This window comes from Larimichthys crocea, chromosome XXI, assembly GCF_000972845.2.
Source record: "Larimichthys crocea isolate SSNF chromosome XXI, L_crocea_2.0, whole genome shotgun sequence".
Taxonomy (NCBI): domain Eukaryota; kingdom Metazoa; phylum Chordata; class Actinopteri; family Sciaenidae; genus Larimichthys; species Larimichthys crocea.
The window spans coordinates 11,878,800-11,892,281 of NC_040031.1; the positions used below are offsets into that span (position 1 = coordinate 11,878,800).

The 13,482-nt window shown below is 38.2% G+C and overlaps 1 protein-coding gene across 3 annotated transcripts in view; it reads left to right on the forward strand.

The window, feature by feature from the left end:
- Positions 1 to 12,825, forward strand: part of parvb (parvin, beta) — a 21,870-nt gene extending 9,045 nt beyond the window's left edge. The window contains exons 1-12 of one of the 3 annotated variants that reach the window (XM_019275942.2): positions 102 to 208; positions 4,762 to 4,851; positions 6,308 to 6,378; positions 6,478 to 6,580; positions 8,218 to 8,358; positions 8,537 to 8,652; positions 8,832 to 8,890; positions 9,021 to 9,040; positions 9,182 to 9,243; positions 9,357 to 9,425; positions 9,543 to 9,717; positions 12,167 to 12,825. In XM_019275942.2, the coding sequence (XP_019131487.1) occupies positions 193 to 208; positions 4,762 to 4,851; positions 6,308 to 6,378; positions 6,478 to 6,580; positions 8,218 to 8,358; positions 8,537 to 8,652; positions 8,832 to 8,890; positions 9,021 to 9,040; positions 9,182 to 9,243; positions 9,357 to 9,425; positions 9,543 to 9,717; positions 12,167 to 12,243 (999 nt within the window). In that variant the 5' untranslated portion in view covers positions 102 to 192 and the 3' untranslated portion in view covers positions 12,244 to 12,825. Of the gene's footprint in view, positions 1 to 101; positions 209 to 2,361; positions 2,515 to 4,761; positions 4,852 to 6,307; positions 6,379 to 6,477; positions 6,581 to 8,217; positions 8,359 to 8,536; positions 8,653 to 8,831; positions 8,891 to 9,020; positions 9,041 to 9,181; positions 9,244 to 9,356; positions 9,426 to 9,542; positions 9,718 to 12,166 lie in introns of those variants that run through there. The other 2 variants (XM_010752225.3, XM_010752223.3) reach the window with 2 other exon arrangements.
- The last annotated feature ends 657 nt before the right edge of the window (positions 12,826 to 13,482 follow it).

A 13,482-nucleotide genomic window follows, 5' to 3' on the forward strand; every position in this document is an offset into this window, starting at 1 on the left:
CGTGCACTGCTGTAGTAGTGATAGTTAGTGAAAGCAACACAAACATTCCTCCTCCACCTCCTTTATAAGGCCTGAGAGGACAAGTGTCACATCCTCACTGTTATCACCCCGGAGGGGCGAAGAGTATTTACACTTTGAAAAGGCAAAATATAACATAACAATATTATATGACAATATAAGAGACGTTTTAGGATGGATGCTGAAAATAGTAAGTCTCTTTTTTATTGTAGTTTTATTATTCCTATATATTGATTTGTATTCATTTCACCTCATTTATATTTGCATCGTCACAGCAACTATCAAAAAAGTGATCGAGAGAAATTATGCATTATGTATTATTACGCATACGTCCAGAAAGATGCAGCTTAAACTAACATCACTAAATACAATATCCATGTTCATACTGTTGCTTTGTGTCTTTGGCTCATACGAAATAGTGATTTAAAAATTTAGCTCGGTCACTCTTCAATAAATACTGTACAAATATTAAAAACATCCAAATCACTGGTCAGTTGTATTGACAGATTAGTTGTGGTATTATTAGTAGCTATTACAAGAGATATTTTGAGAGTACAGTTACTCCAAATAAGTCAGTTTATTTGCTGTTCGAGCAATAATACCGTAACCGTCCTATGGACTGCCAAGTAGAGTCAATTTCATTTATATATAGTGTCGATATAATGACTAATATTAGCTTATTAATATGGGTTGTGGCCATATGTTGACCAATATTGTAGCAGGAAGTTGCAGCAAAGATATATTTGTCATACAGAATGTCTTAACATCCATGCCATTACACAAATTTATTCTACTTCAGATCTCCAGTTCAAGTGTAAAATGTCATACTCGGCATATCTCATATCACAGTATTAAAAACTAAATTTAACACTTAGATAAACTATTGGAGGGTGTTGATCAGCTCAGTTGGTAGAGCATCCGCCCCATGTACGAAGGCTGAGCAGCGGCCCAGGGTCCTGCGGCCCCTTGCTGCATTCCTGTCACACTTCAGCTATCTCTGTCAAAAATAAAAAGCTTGAAAAAAGCCCAAAAAATATCTTTAAAAAAACTATTGGCAGATCTGATCTTCTTTAAACTCAAACATCAATATCTGTATGTATATAATTTGTCTTTAAAGAGTTCACAACATTTCGACTCTCTCGACCCTTCATAAGAAAACACACATACACACACAAACTTTAACAGGAAGAAATGATGAAGGGAAGATCTCAGGAAGAGCCACAGATTATCACACAGCACATGTTTTATGTCCCCGGTAGAGGGAAGCAGCAGCAGCAGTAGAAACAGCATTACAGTCTAAGTGGATAAGGAAGGAAACATGCAGTAGTGAGCAAACATTAGGTGTAATAAGTTAAAGAGTTTCAGTGGTCATGGTTAATATCCTCTAAAAAGCCCCCTGTGGATCACACTAAGTGACGCCATCATCTCCTGGCTACTGTTACTCACTGGTGCCAGTGTTGGTGTAAATAACCGAAGCTATATTTAAGGTCCAGTCAGTCTTCTTCCATACTGCTGCATTATTTATATCTTCCCAAACCCCCCACCCCTCCACCACCCGCCCCTTCTGCCCCCTCAGGGAACAGTGGAACCAAACTACGGGGTCGATTTCAATCAGCTTTACGCTGTTGTTTACGATGCGGACCGATTATATTCAAACCGTTTGTGTCTCCAAAGCAAGAAGGAATCTGAACATATGTCGCTGCTGTTTGTCCAGCCAAATCATTTTGTCCTTTTACATACTGGTTTATAATATCAGGAGATTTTTTTTTACACAGATTTGTGCAACGAAGCCGGCGTAAGATAAATGTTGTTGACTCCAGGCTTTGGTTTGCATTCAATTAGTATAATTCTGTTAACAGCCGCTGCCTGATTGATTCTCCGCTGCAGCAAAACATATTAAAGGCTCCGCTGAGTTCATGCACTGAAATAAGTCTATTTTCCTACATTGTTATGAAATTATACTAGACTGCAGCTCATTTGAACGAGAACAAAATCAAGAAATTGGCATTGTTTATGTGTGAAAATACTTTTTTTCTCACCATGCTGCATGCTCTGATATGGATAATAAATGAAAGGATATCCAGTCCATACCATACCTGTGATAGGTCAGTGAAGCCTGTCCTGCGTCCAGAGTTTGAGAGGTTGCTTTGGTGCATTTATGTCCAGTGTGGTGTCTCCTTCCTGTCCATGCAAAACACACACACACACACACACACACATGCACACACTCCTCAGTGTCTCCTGTAACTGGACCGCAGAGATGGGGTGGAGGGTTGTGACAGAAATAAACACGTGATGACGCCCCCCCCCCCTCCAGCCACTGCTCAGCCCAACAGCCTGAGATTCACAAACACACTCACACACACACACACACACACTCCTTGCACACACTTACATTTTCTACCTTCCCTCTTCGTTGCCATCGGTGGGGTATCCAGAGGTTTTATAGCAGGGACATGGCGGGGTTGCTGTGTGGGACCAAGAGGAAGAAACAAGGTAATTGTAATAACGTTTGGCTGTGAGGAACTTGGAAGTGGAAACAGGGAACCGAGACTGGTTACCTTTTGTGCAGGTTAATATCCAGTAATGGGTTGTGTTGGCTGCTGTAAGAGGTCATCAAGGAGTAAGTACAGCTAGTCACTGTTGAAACGTGTCCGTGACATTATTGGATCGGCTGTGTGTCTCTGTGAGTCGAGGGGAGTGAAAGAATTTTTTGTCGTTCTGCATAAATCTGCTGTGGTAAATGAATTACATCGTGTGATTTGAAGATTTTCTCCCACGTTTTACTGACTGTGTGAAGTGCCAGAGCTCTGTCCAATAGTTCAGAGAAGCAGTAATGCAGTGAGATTGGCAAAGGAGGGGTGGGGGGAGTTCGGTGGGTGGAGGAAGCAGCACAATTATGATGAAATGCAGCAAGCTTGCTCTGTAATTACAAAGCAAACTGCTGATCCGTTGGGAGATTCAGGACTCAGCTCTTATGAGAAAGCTGAATCAGACAGGAAACCTGTGGGGACCCCTCCTCCTGGGGTAATTCTGTATATCCTCTCTTCGTACATGCTTTGAAGTTTAGATTTTGTCCAGATTATACCGCGAACACGCCGTTTCTTTCGTCATATTTTGGATCATAAAAATGACCTTACATCCTTTTAGTGCAATTTTGTTCTGTTTCTGTCTTCGCCTTGGTTCTCCTTGCTCATTTTATAAATAGAAAAGTCAATGAAATGACTTGATTTGAGACAATTGATTGTGGTCCAGCCTGTTGCTGGTCCTACAAATTGAAATGCAGAATGATAAAAGCAATTGTGTCCATTATGAGAAGAAAGCTTTTCAATCCCTGGAGTGTCTCTCCAGTTAGAAGCGAAAGCATCTCAGCAGAAATTGATTTTACCCGAAGCGTGACTCCAAAGTGTGTGTTGGTGTTTGTGTGTCCCGTCACCTTTTAATCAACTTAATGTTCCCAGTTTTAGACAAAATTCTCACTCTAACTGTACTATGTTCAAATAATTCAATTAAACACACTTTGAAGTCCCAGGATACACACTTTAAAGTGTTTGAGTTTGAAATAAGGCGTTGGTGGACACTGCTGCCCAATAACACAATCTGTAATGGAAAGGAAAGAACTTCTGCAGAAAAAATTAGGAAGTGACAGCTCAGGCCTCCAGTTAAACATTTATCATAAGAGCTTTCTGAAGTTTCTGTATCTCAAAGCTTGACAACAACAACCACCAGTGCCGAATATTTTCTAAAGAGTGAATATGTGGAATATACTTAGCTATAAATACTGTACTATACCTATAAAATACATTTAGTCTACTGCATGATGTGGAGTCAAATTATTCTAATTTAGTTTTTAACATGAATGAATCGCCCCAAAGCCAGCTGGGACAGGTTCCAGAGCCTGTTACCCTGATAAGGATAAGCGGTTACAGGAAATAACATGGTTGCCAATAATTCATAGTTTTTGAGTCGTCCTGATAAAAATGTGACAAAGCAAAATGATTCATTATAATAATAATAATGTTAATAAACTGATCATGCATATAATTAAACAGAGGACATAATGATGATAGTTACAATAAATGAGGATAGAAATGGATAAAACATCCGAAATTCAACTCCAGTGCAGCCTTGAGCTGCTAGCCTCAAACAGAAATGAGCAGCAGGCTAATTTTGTCATCTTATTATAATAGTAATAACAATAACAATCTTCAACTCCACACCCTCAGATGTTTATTCTTACTTGTATTTGACACATAATTCAAATTACATAATTTGTGACACTTCAAGCAGCGCACGCTGAAGTCACAAAAGTAGTAGTACTCGCCAAGACTTGTTAACCGACAGTTTCCCTTTTAAGATTGTGGGAAAAAAAAGTTTGTGTCTGACTGTGACTGATGGTAAATAGAGAAAGTGGTGGTTAAATGCAGAGGAGCAACAGGTCCTGCACAAAAAAACAAAAACAAATTGACACCTTTCCCCACAAGGGGAATTTGTGATGATGATGTGCACTAATACTGTTACCAGTGACACTGACATGCTTTCTTTGTATTGTCTTCTTTTATTTCTGTCACACAGTCTTTGCCTGCTTCAGCATAGAAGAGCTAAAGTATAGAAATACAGTAAATGTCGCTTCCTAAAAACGTTTTGTTTCATATCATCCTTTCAGGTTTTTCTTTCGATTTGAGTTTGTTGAGCCTGATTTTATGTTTTTTTCTTTTTGTGTGTGTGTTGTTGTCTCACTAGTAAGCGATCTCCAGGAGGAGGGCAAGAATGCTATCAACGCTCCCATGCTTCCCTCGGGGACGGACATCCATCCAGAGGACACACTTATGGGTATATACACACATAAACACACGCGATGTAAAGGAATGGAATGAAAATTACTCAAGTATGATACTTTACTACTTTAATTTAGCGTTTCCATTTTCTGTGACTTTTACTCCACTACATTTATTAGACAGCTTCAGTCAGTAGCTTATGAACTGTAATATATATTTAAAGATTTGGTTGTGGTTTCTCACATTTTAGATGTCTATGAGTTGTTAATAGTAATACCAGACAGATATTTCCCCTTCAAGCTGCCCAGAGAGGTAAAATTACTTAGAAAAGATCACAGTTTCATGAAAAATCCCCCAAATTAAACTAGTTCTGTAGCAAAACCTTATTTCTTATGCAATGAATCACATCCTAACCCCTGCAATCTACCAGAGGGTCCCAGCCTTCTAACTATACATGCGGCACTTCAAAGTAGCTCCACCTCGGGCTCCTGCAACAGTAAAATCCTGCTTACCCATTGATAAGTCTGTATTAATATATATTGTGTAAGATGACACTATAATAACTTTTCTTTCAATGTACTACAAGGAGTTTCTAACTTGTAATGAAATGGTCGTAATTTGAAGCAGATGCCTTAATATGACCTACATAAACAAACACAACAATCAGTGAGAAAAATGTTATTAATATTCTTAATGCCTGCCATCGGGGTCAGATCAGTCGGATTCTTTTTGAAATAGATGAAATGACGCCTGATGATGATGATGATACCGATTTTGTCCACAGAGGTCGCCAGAATCGACACTAAAAGAAAGTTTGCTAACATCTATGAATACAACATCCAAAGCATTCATAAAACTACACTCATAAACATGCATAACCTTTCAGATGCACTATATCGACAGTCGTGAAACATCATAGATGTGACTTGTTCTAGATGAATTATATAAATAAGTGCTCTTGACGAGTTATAAACTAAAGGTTGACTGACAGGGCTTATACTGTATATGTTGTGGCTACCTGTACAAAAACCTCAACAATCAGCTGTAGTAAGAACTCACAGTATGTTGAAACAGTCCAAAGTTGAAATTTGTCTGCTTTAGGAATTATTAAACCTAAATATTCCAAAGATAAAATTCGTTTTTATCAATCTTTATTTTAACTGTGGGATGAAACCAGTGAGTCGTGATGTGCAGCCACTGTTACACCCATTACAACCCCTCAGTGTAGAATTTACATATTATCAACTTCCTAAAATGTATTGTCTGTGGCAGCTCACTGTCAAAGGTTACCGAGGTCACATATGAATATGTTGCCACATGTTGACTTATGGGGACTTTGACAGTGGAGTAGCAGGAAATGAAAGTGGGTGGAGTAGAAACGCCTTTGTCTTCAGTCACCGTGTGAATCACTGTTGATGTGAAAGTGATAGGAACATTAATGTGTCTGTGTTTGTGGCTGTATCTATGTGAGATAAAAAAAATATGTATGTCTCTCACGTTCTCTTCATCAGAGGAAAATGCTGAGAGGATCATGTTGGACCCGACATCGCGGGAAAATCTTAAATTTAAAGATCTTCTGAAGGTAGTCACACAAACATCATGTGTCCTCAGCACAATCAGACAACAGTTCATAGAAGGAGAAAAGTTTGATTGCATGATCGTATCCTGATGTGATGTGCAGGTCCTGATTGACTGGATCAATAGTGAGTTGGAGGAAGACAGGATCATAGTCAAAGACCTGGAGGAGGATTGTTATGATGGACAAGTGCTCCAGAAGTTATTTGGTGAGATGACATCTCTGACATCTTTGTCCATAACTTCGACTTCAACTAAACCAGCATGAATCCCTGTGGTCTGTTATCACAAGTGTCAATCATGGACTTCTGTTTCACACCAAACTCAAAATATGAAACATTTCTTTATTAGAGCAGCGGCACAATTTTATTCACAGCCTGCGGCTCTAGCATGAAGATGTTTTTGCTCCATGTCGTCAGTTTAATGCTTGACAGAGAGAAAATGTTGCATTTTTGTACCGGCTGTGCATTAGATAAAGCTTCATTTGAGGTATTAGTAGTGAATATCACATCAAGTAGCACTAAAACACATTTTGACAATGAGTAAACACAAATCATGAGATATCTCTTTCGATTTTTCATCAAAAGCTGCAAAATCAAACAAACCCTTGGGACCATAAATACTCACCTCATTTAATACCACGTCAAAATTCCTATTATACATTATTGTTTTTCCCCAGCGCCCCCTGTGATAAATATGGATCCACCAGGCTGCTGCTGAGTTTGTTTTTTGCCCTGTTAGTGGCTTCCCCCTTGTGTCTGTTATTTGTCACAGCAGGCTGAGGCGTGACATTTGCAGATTTCACCTAGGCAACAACTACTAATGTTTAAAAGCGTCTACTTTAGACTAGAATGCAGTGTCACTGCAGTCGCAGCGGTTATTAATGGGATTTAGTTCTTAGTGGTTATGTACCACGCATTTAAGTCTTTCTTCAGGTCCATTTTTCTTGTGTTCTTTTACATGTTGTACATTATTTTTCTTCTTCTTTTGTGTTTTTTGTGTAATCAAAGGGGAAAACACACAGGCTTAACCTCCCTCTTCAGCTCCTCGCGTCTTTATCTTCGCCTTTCCCTTTGCCTCTCAGTCATCTGTGAAAACGGCAGATAATTACCGCAGCCTGACGAAAATGTCTCATCAGCTCGCCGCACATTTACAAGAATAAAACATCAAGAACTTGCATATGCATATAGAAAAAGCCAAGCTAATACAAAATAGAACTGAGACTTGGTTGCATATGTTGCAGAGGAGTCGCGGTTAGTGATTTTTCAGTTTTCGCACTCACTTTTGCACCTCGTGTAATCTCAGTCTTTTTTATTACATCGGCGCTCGTTTTAGATTTTCTTTTTTTATCAGTGTCGCTGGTTTCTTTTTTTGTGAAATATTTGAACCCACGCATGCCAGACAAGCTCCTTAAAACCTCTCTTTCTTATTATTGCTCAGAGCAGAGAAGTCTTTCATTTTTGTTGCATGCAGACGCCACATTTGCACTTTTTTTTTTTTTAAAGCATCATGTTTTTCAACAAACAAAAACCCACACTGACACTGACAGGCAGAAAAAACATTTTGTCATGCACTTTTTTTGCTTTGCAGCACTTTTGTAACTTTTGTCTTTTATGTAAATGAAGCCTTTTTTTTCCCACAAAGTGACCCAATTTTAAACCCACACACTTGAGGCAAGCATCCTAAATCAGAGGATTTAGTTTGGTTAAGATTTAAAGCACATACTTGTCTGCTCCAGTATACAAAATACCGCTGCATGATACTGTGTATAATTATGCATGATTCTCTTCTGTGTATGGGAAGTCTGAGCTGATATCTTGTATCTCATCTTTGCTGTTGCTCACAGAAAAGCTGTCGGGCAGGAAGCTGAACGTGGCCGAGGTGACCCAGTCAGAAATCGGACAAAAACAGAAGCTTCAGACGGTTTTGGAGGCCGTCAATGAACTGCTGAGGCCTCACGGCTGGACCATTGAGTGGAGTGTGGACTGTGAGTTTTACATCGACCTCAGTGACTTTGCTTGCACTCCAACGAATTTTAAGGAACTCTACAAATATAAAGATTAAATGAATCGATGCTCGTCTCTGGAAAAAGCACTGTTACATTTCATCTTTAGAAAATTGTGTCAGTTTGCAGCTGACAGTCGTGTTATGATTTACTGTTCCAGCTATCCATTCAAAGAACCTGGTGGCTATTGTTTACCTGCTGGTGGCTCTCGCTATGCACTTCCAGGCTCCCATCAGACTGCCTGAACATGTTTCTGTACAGGTGGTGATAGTAAAGGTAATGTGCCTCATCAAGCGACGTTTGCATAGAGATGTATAGTTTTATTTAAGATTTACTTTAACTTAAAACCTTCACTAAGGTTAAGAATCAGGGACACGTAGTATAGTTTTTTTAGACTGTGCATCGACAGTTATTAACTCGTGTAGTAACTGAAGCATTTTATTTTGCCTGAGCAGAAGCGAGAGGGCATCCTGCAGACTGCTCTTGTGACCAAGGAGCTGACGAGCACCACAGAGTAAGAGCTGGTTTTATCCACCAACTGTCCTCTTCTGATGTAGTGATATATAAAGTGTCATATATAGAATCCTGCATAGAAAATGGAAAACTGAAAACTGTCTTTGTTTGTTTGTTTTTTGTTTTTCCAGGATGATGATGGGAAGATTTGGTGAGTCGCAGCCACATATCATGTCACAGTATTGTAGAAAAGTCTCTTTACTCTTATTGTTTCTTTATCTGTGCTGCTTGAATAGTTCAACATTTTGTATAATGCATTTTTAACCTTTTATTTATTTATTTTTCACCACAGAGAGAGATGCATTCGACACTTTGCTGGATCATGCACCTGACAAGCTGAATGTCGTGAAAACGGTATTAAAGATCTTTTCTTTGCGTGATGAAAGACAGTGTAATCACTTGAAATCTGTTTTGCTTCTTTTATTGCACTGTAAAAATGACTCATCATTCGTCGATCCTGTCATCAGTCTCTCATCACCTTCGTGAACAAACACCTGAACAAGCTGAACCTGGAAGTCACTGAGCTGGAATCTCAGGTAAGAAGTGATGATTGAAATCATCATTAGTGTTAGTTTTTAATGTTGGATGTGCTGTAAATCTTGATATAGTTTGTGTATATATATTTCTATCTATGTGTGTGTGTTTGTGTGCAGTTTGCTGATGGCGTGTATCTGGTACTACTGATGGGACTGCTAGAGGACTACTTTGTCCCTCTGTACAACTTCTTCCTTACCCCTGAGAACTTCGAACAGAAGGTCCACAATGTGCAGTTTGCCTTTGAGCTGATGCAGGATGGAGGCTTAAAGAAACCCAAAGCCAGGCCAGAAGGTATTTTATTAAATATTACACAAGTCCAATACCAGATAATAAAACCTGGAGATTTTCTGTAGGCTAGAAAGATATTATAAGTCTCTTGCACTGACCGTATAAAAAGGTGTTGAATGGGTGATGTTTAAGTTTATTTTAGATCCCCATTAGCTACTTTATTATAACAGTAGTTTCTGTAGTAACACTACATAACACAACCACAAGACGAGAGAACTACCAACAGAGTCTGTCTCTAATACATATGACAGCTCCGTGATCATTTAATTTAGTATGTAATTTAAAAAAAATCATTTTGCTACTCATCCACTAGATCACAAGTAAAAGTATGGAAGATGGATAACTCTCTATGTCCATATTGCATCTTTAAAAAGAGTGAAAAATAAATAAATGAAAAAGAGATGTCAACTTATTCTTAAAACATGTTGCGGTAGCTTCTGCATTCACAAAGACGCGACAATGAACGCAACCATTGCTCGATAATGAACTGTTCTCTGCACGGAGGCAACAGAAAGCGACGCTCTGATGACTGCCGGGTAGAATAATTAAAAGATAAGTTTAAGTATCTCTGGGGTTTAGTTCTTCTGATAGTTTTAATATAGCAGACTAAAGAGTAATGCTAAGTTTTTACACTTTAACAAAGCCAAATGATAATTCATTGTACTTACTCCAGTTTGTTATGGGCAGTGAAGCATTATGCAGTGAGCCAAATTGCCTTCTGTTGTGTTGGACCAAAAGCTCTGAATAATAATCTGGCTGTGATAACACTAATCCTTGCACGAGTTGTTCAGTTAAACATTTAGGCATGAACTTTCTACAGTGGCTCATAGCAAACAACATTTACAACATTTGATCAGTGACCCCTTCTTCTGCTTCTGTTAGCAGTCCAGTCCAGCAGCCGTCATATTAAAGGTTGTCCAGTAGATGGAAACCTTGCCTCACCCTTAAACTCTAATACTGGATGGATGCTGCTGAGCTCATCCAGCCTTGATCTACTGTACACTTTGTCTAGTTTGAAAAAAAAAAACCCAAAAAACAGCCTGTTTTTATTTAAGAAAACATAAGAGCTTTTAATTAAATAATCAAATTATGCCTAACTGCTTTAGAGTGGTTGTTATTATTATGATAATTAATTAGCGTTCTTTGTTTTCCACAGAGACGTGCATTTTTCTCTACCCACTGTCCCCTTTTATACGCCCTGTAGAGACAGAAATGCTATTACAGAAAATTAGAAGTAGCTTTCAGACTGTGATCTAATCTAATGCAGTTGACTGATCGTGTACTTAAACTGTAAGCAGTTGATGCATTCAAATTAATATCACGCACTGGTTGGTCACTTTAATTCATAGAATATGCTACTGAGAGAACAATATATTACATTTGTTTTGTTGGTTGTGTAAATAGAATTAATCATTGAGCTCATCTAAGATTTTAAACATGTATATATTTGTATAAAAATAAGAATACCTATGAGATATTTTACATCACATCCTGTGGTGTACTTGTATATCTTTATCCTTTAGTCACGATACTACTTAATGCACGGTATAAAGTTTTGCCTCTGCTCATTGTTTTTATTCTTTCCTTTGACCCAAATCAAACTACTATTTAACGTCTATATATGTCTATTAAGTTACACTTGCACTGTGCATAGTCCTTAGAGGTGATAACTAAGCATTTTACTGCATAATTGTGCATCTGAGTTGCTTTCAAAATGTCTATATTAATGCAAATGCATTCCCCTTCTCCAAACATTTTCCTGACTAAGCCAAAAAACGACTTGCAATCACTTCTCACACTGTTTGCAGTAATGGGACATCATAGCTATTATGTTCAAAAACTGCACTCCTACTACAGTACATGTGTTCTGATCCGTATATGGTTTGCCTGAAGCTGGTAATGATATCAGCGGTCTCACCCAAGACTAACACTGGGAAGCAGATGATAAGGAGCTTTAAAAAACCCTATTTTAAATGGTGATGCAATATGGCGCTGCTGTAACAAAATGGTGTCTGGCTTTAATCACTTCACAAAGACCTAGTTGGGATGAGAAATTGCAACAAGCAAATAAGAACATATAGTACCCCATGTTACTGACAAAGAGAACAGAAAGTACTTTTAAGCCTCTGGATCTCTCCTGGTATGAAGTAATACATCATATGATAATCATCTGCAAACTCCTGGGATCTATTTTAAGCCCCGTTTCATTTCCAAAATAAAATAATAACCATTTGAAAGAAAGTAGTCCAACAGCAATCATAGAATAAGCTCCTTTGTATTGTAAATATGTTTTTTATGGTAAGCACAGCCAAGTTATTTTGTGCTCAAGTGCTCCAAGTATATGTTTTTTTCTCTTATGACATTAGTTTTATCTCGTGTCAAAGATCCATATTTTCTTCCTGAAACTTCCCAAAACTGTAATGAACTCTGTCGTTTGACTTTTGTGTTCCAGATGTTGTCAACCTGAACCTGAAGTCCACCCTCAGAGTCCTCTACAACCTGTTCACCAACTACAAAAACTCTGAGTGAACCTTTTCCGGGTTTCATCCCCTGATATTACTTTGAACACTGCCCTGTGCCTGCGCTGACATTATACATCACAGTATGCACACTGGAGGAGACCAACTGGGACTGAAAGTCATCATTATGTGGGACTTAAAAAAAAAAAAAAACAACCCACAGGGAGTAGCCTGAAAAAGGCTCTGAATGTTAATATTTAACCGCTCCCCAAATGTCAGTATTTATTTATTCCTTCCTCGAATGGTATCTGCAACCCGGGAACCCCTGCAACCTTTAGCCTGTATTTGAATTCACAGCAATCACTGGAAAAATGTAAGAGGGCGTGATGTTAAAACTGGAAAACATTTGTGTGTTAACCAGAATATTTAAGAAGGGTGAAAATGCTGTTATATATTATATAGTGGTTAAAAAAACGCTTTGTGTACATAATAGATTGACGTTTTGGGAAATACACTTTGTTTTCTTGCAAAGAGTTCAATGAGAAGATCGATAACGATGCTAAATATAAAGCCGACATTAAAGCCAGTAGTATTTAACGAATAGATTTGATTTTGTTACCTTTAATGGCCTTTTAATGCTGATTATTTTACCCCAAAACATCATTGCAATTGAACCTACATAATACGTAAATCCGTAAATAGACAGAAGTGGGAAATGTGTCATCTACCAACAAGATGTCTTGTTTAAGCTCTTCTGTTTATTTTGTTAATCTTAACTACATTGTCAGATACGGAAGCCCTAGAAAGGCCATACATACATACATTTTATTCCACCCGTTTTCCCGTGATAACGGGATAATTAATTCGAGATCTCGAGAAAACAAAATTATAGTCTAGTGTATTAAATCAAGTCCTGACTGTTCACTCACTCAGTATAAAGCATATTTACTGTATCATTTTTGAGCAATTCAGCCTCAAAGTTCATTATTTTGTATTGAAAAGGGCATTATGTACAATATTTACTCTACTATAAAATCAGTTTGATCCATAATTTCTGACAAAGGTTGATACACTTTGGCTAATCCTCACTCCAGTCCTGAGATCAAGTGTATCAACCTTTGTCAGAAATTACGGATCAAAGGGATTTTACAGTGGTAATAGGTTTGCTCGCTCCGTATCATGGACTACATGCATTTGCCATACATTCTGTAATACCGGCGCACTTGATTTAATACACTAGACTATCGTGTTGTTTTCTCGAATTAATTATCTCGTTATCACGGGAAAACGGGTGGAATAAAATGTATGT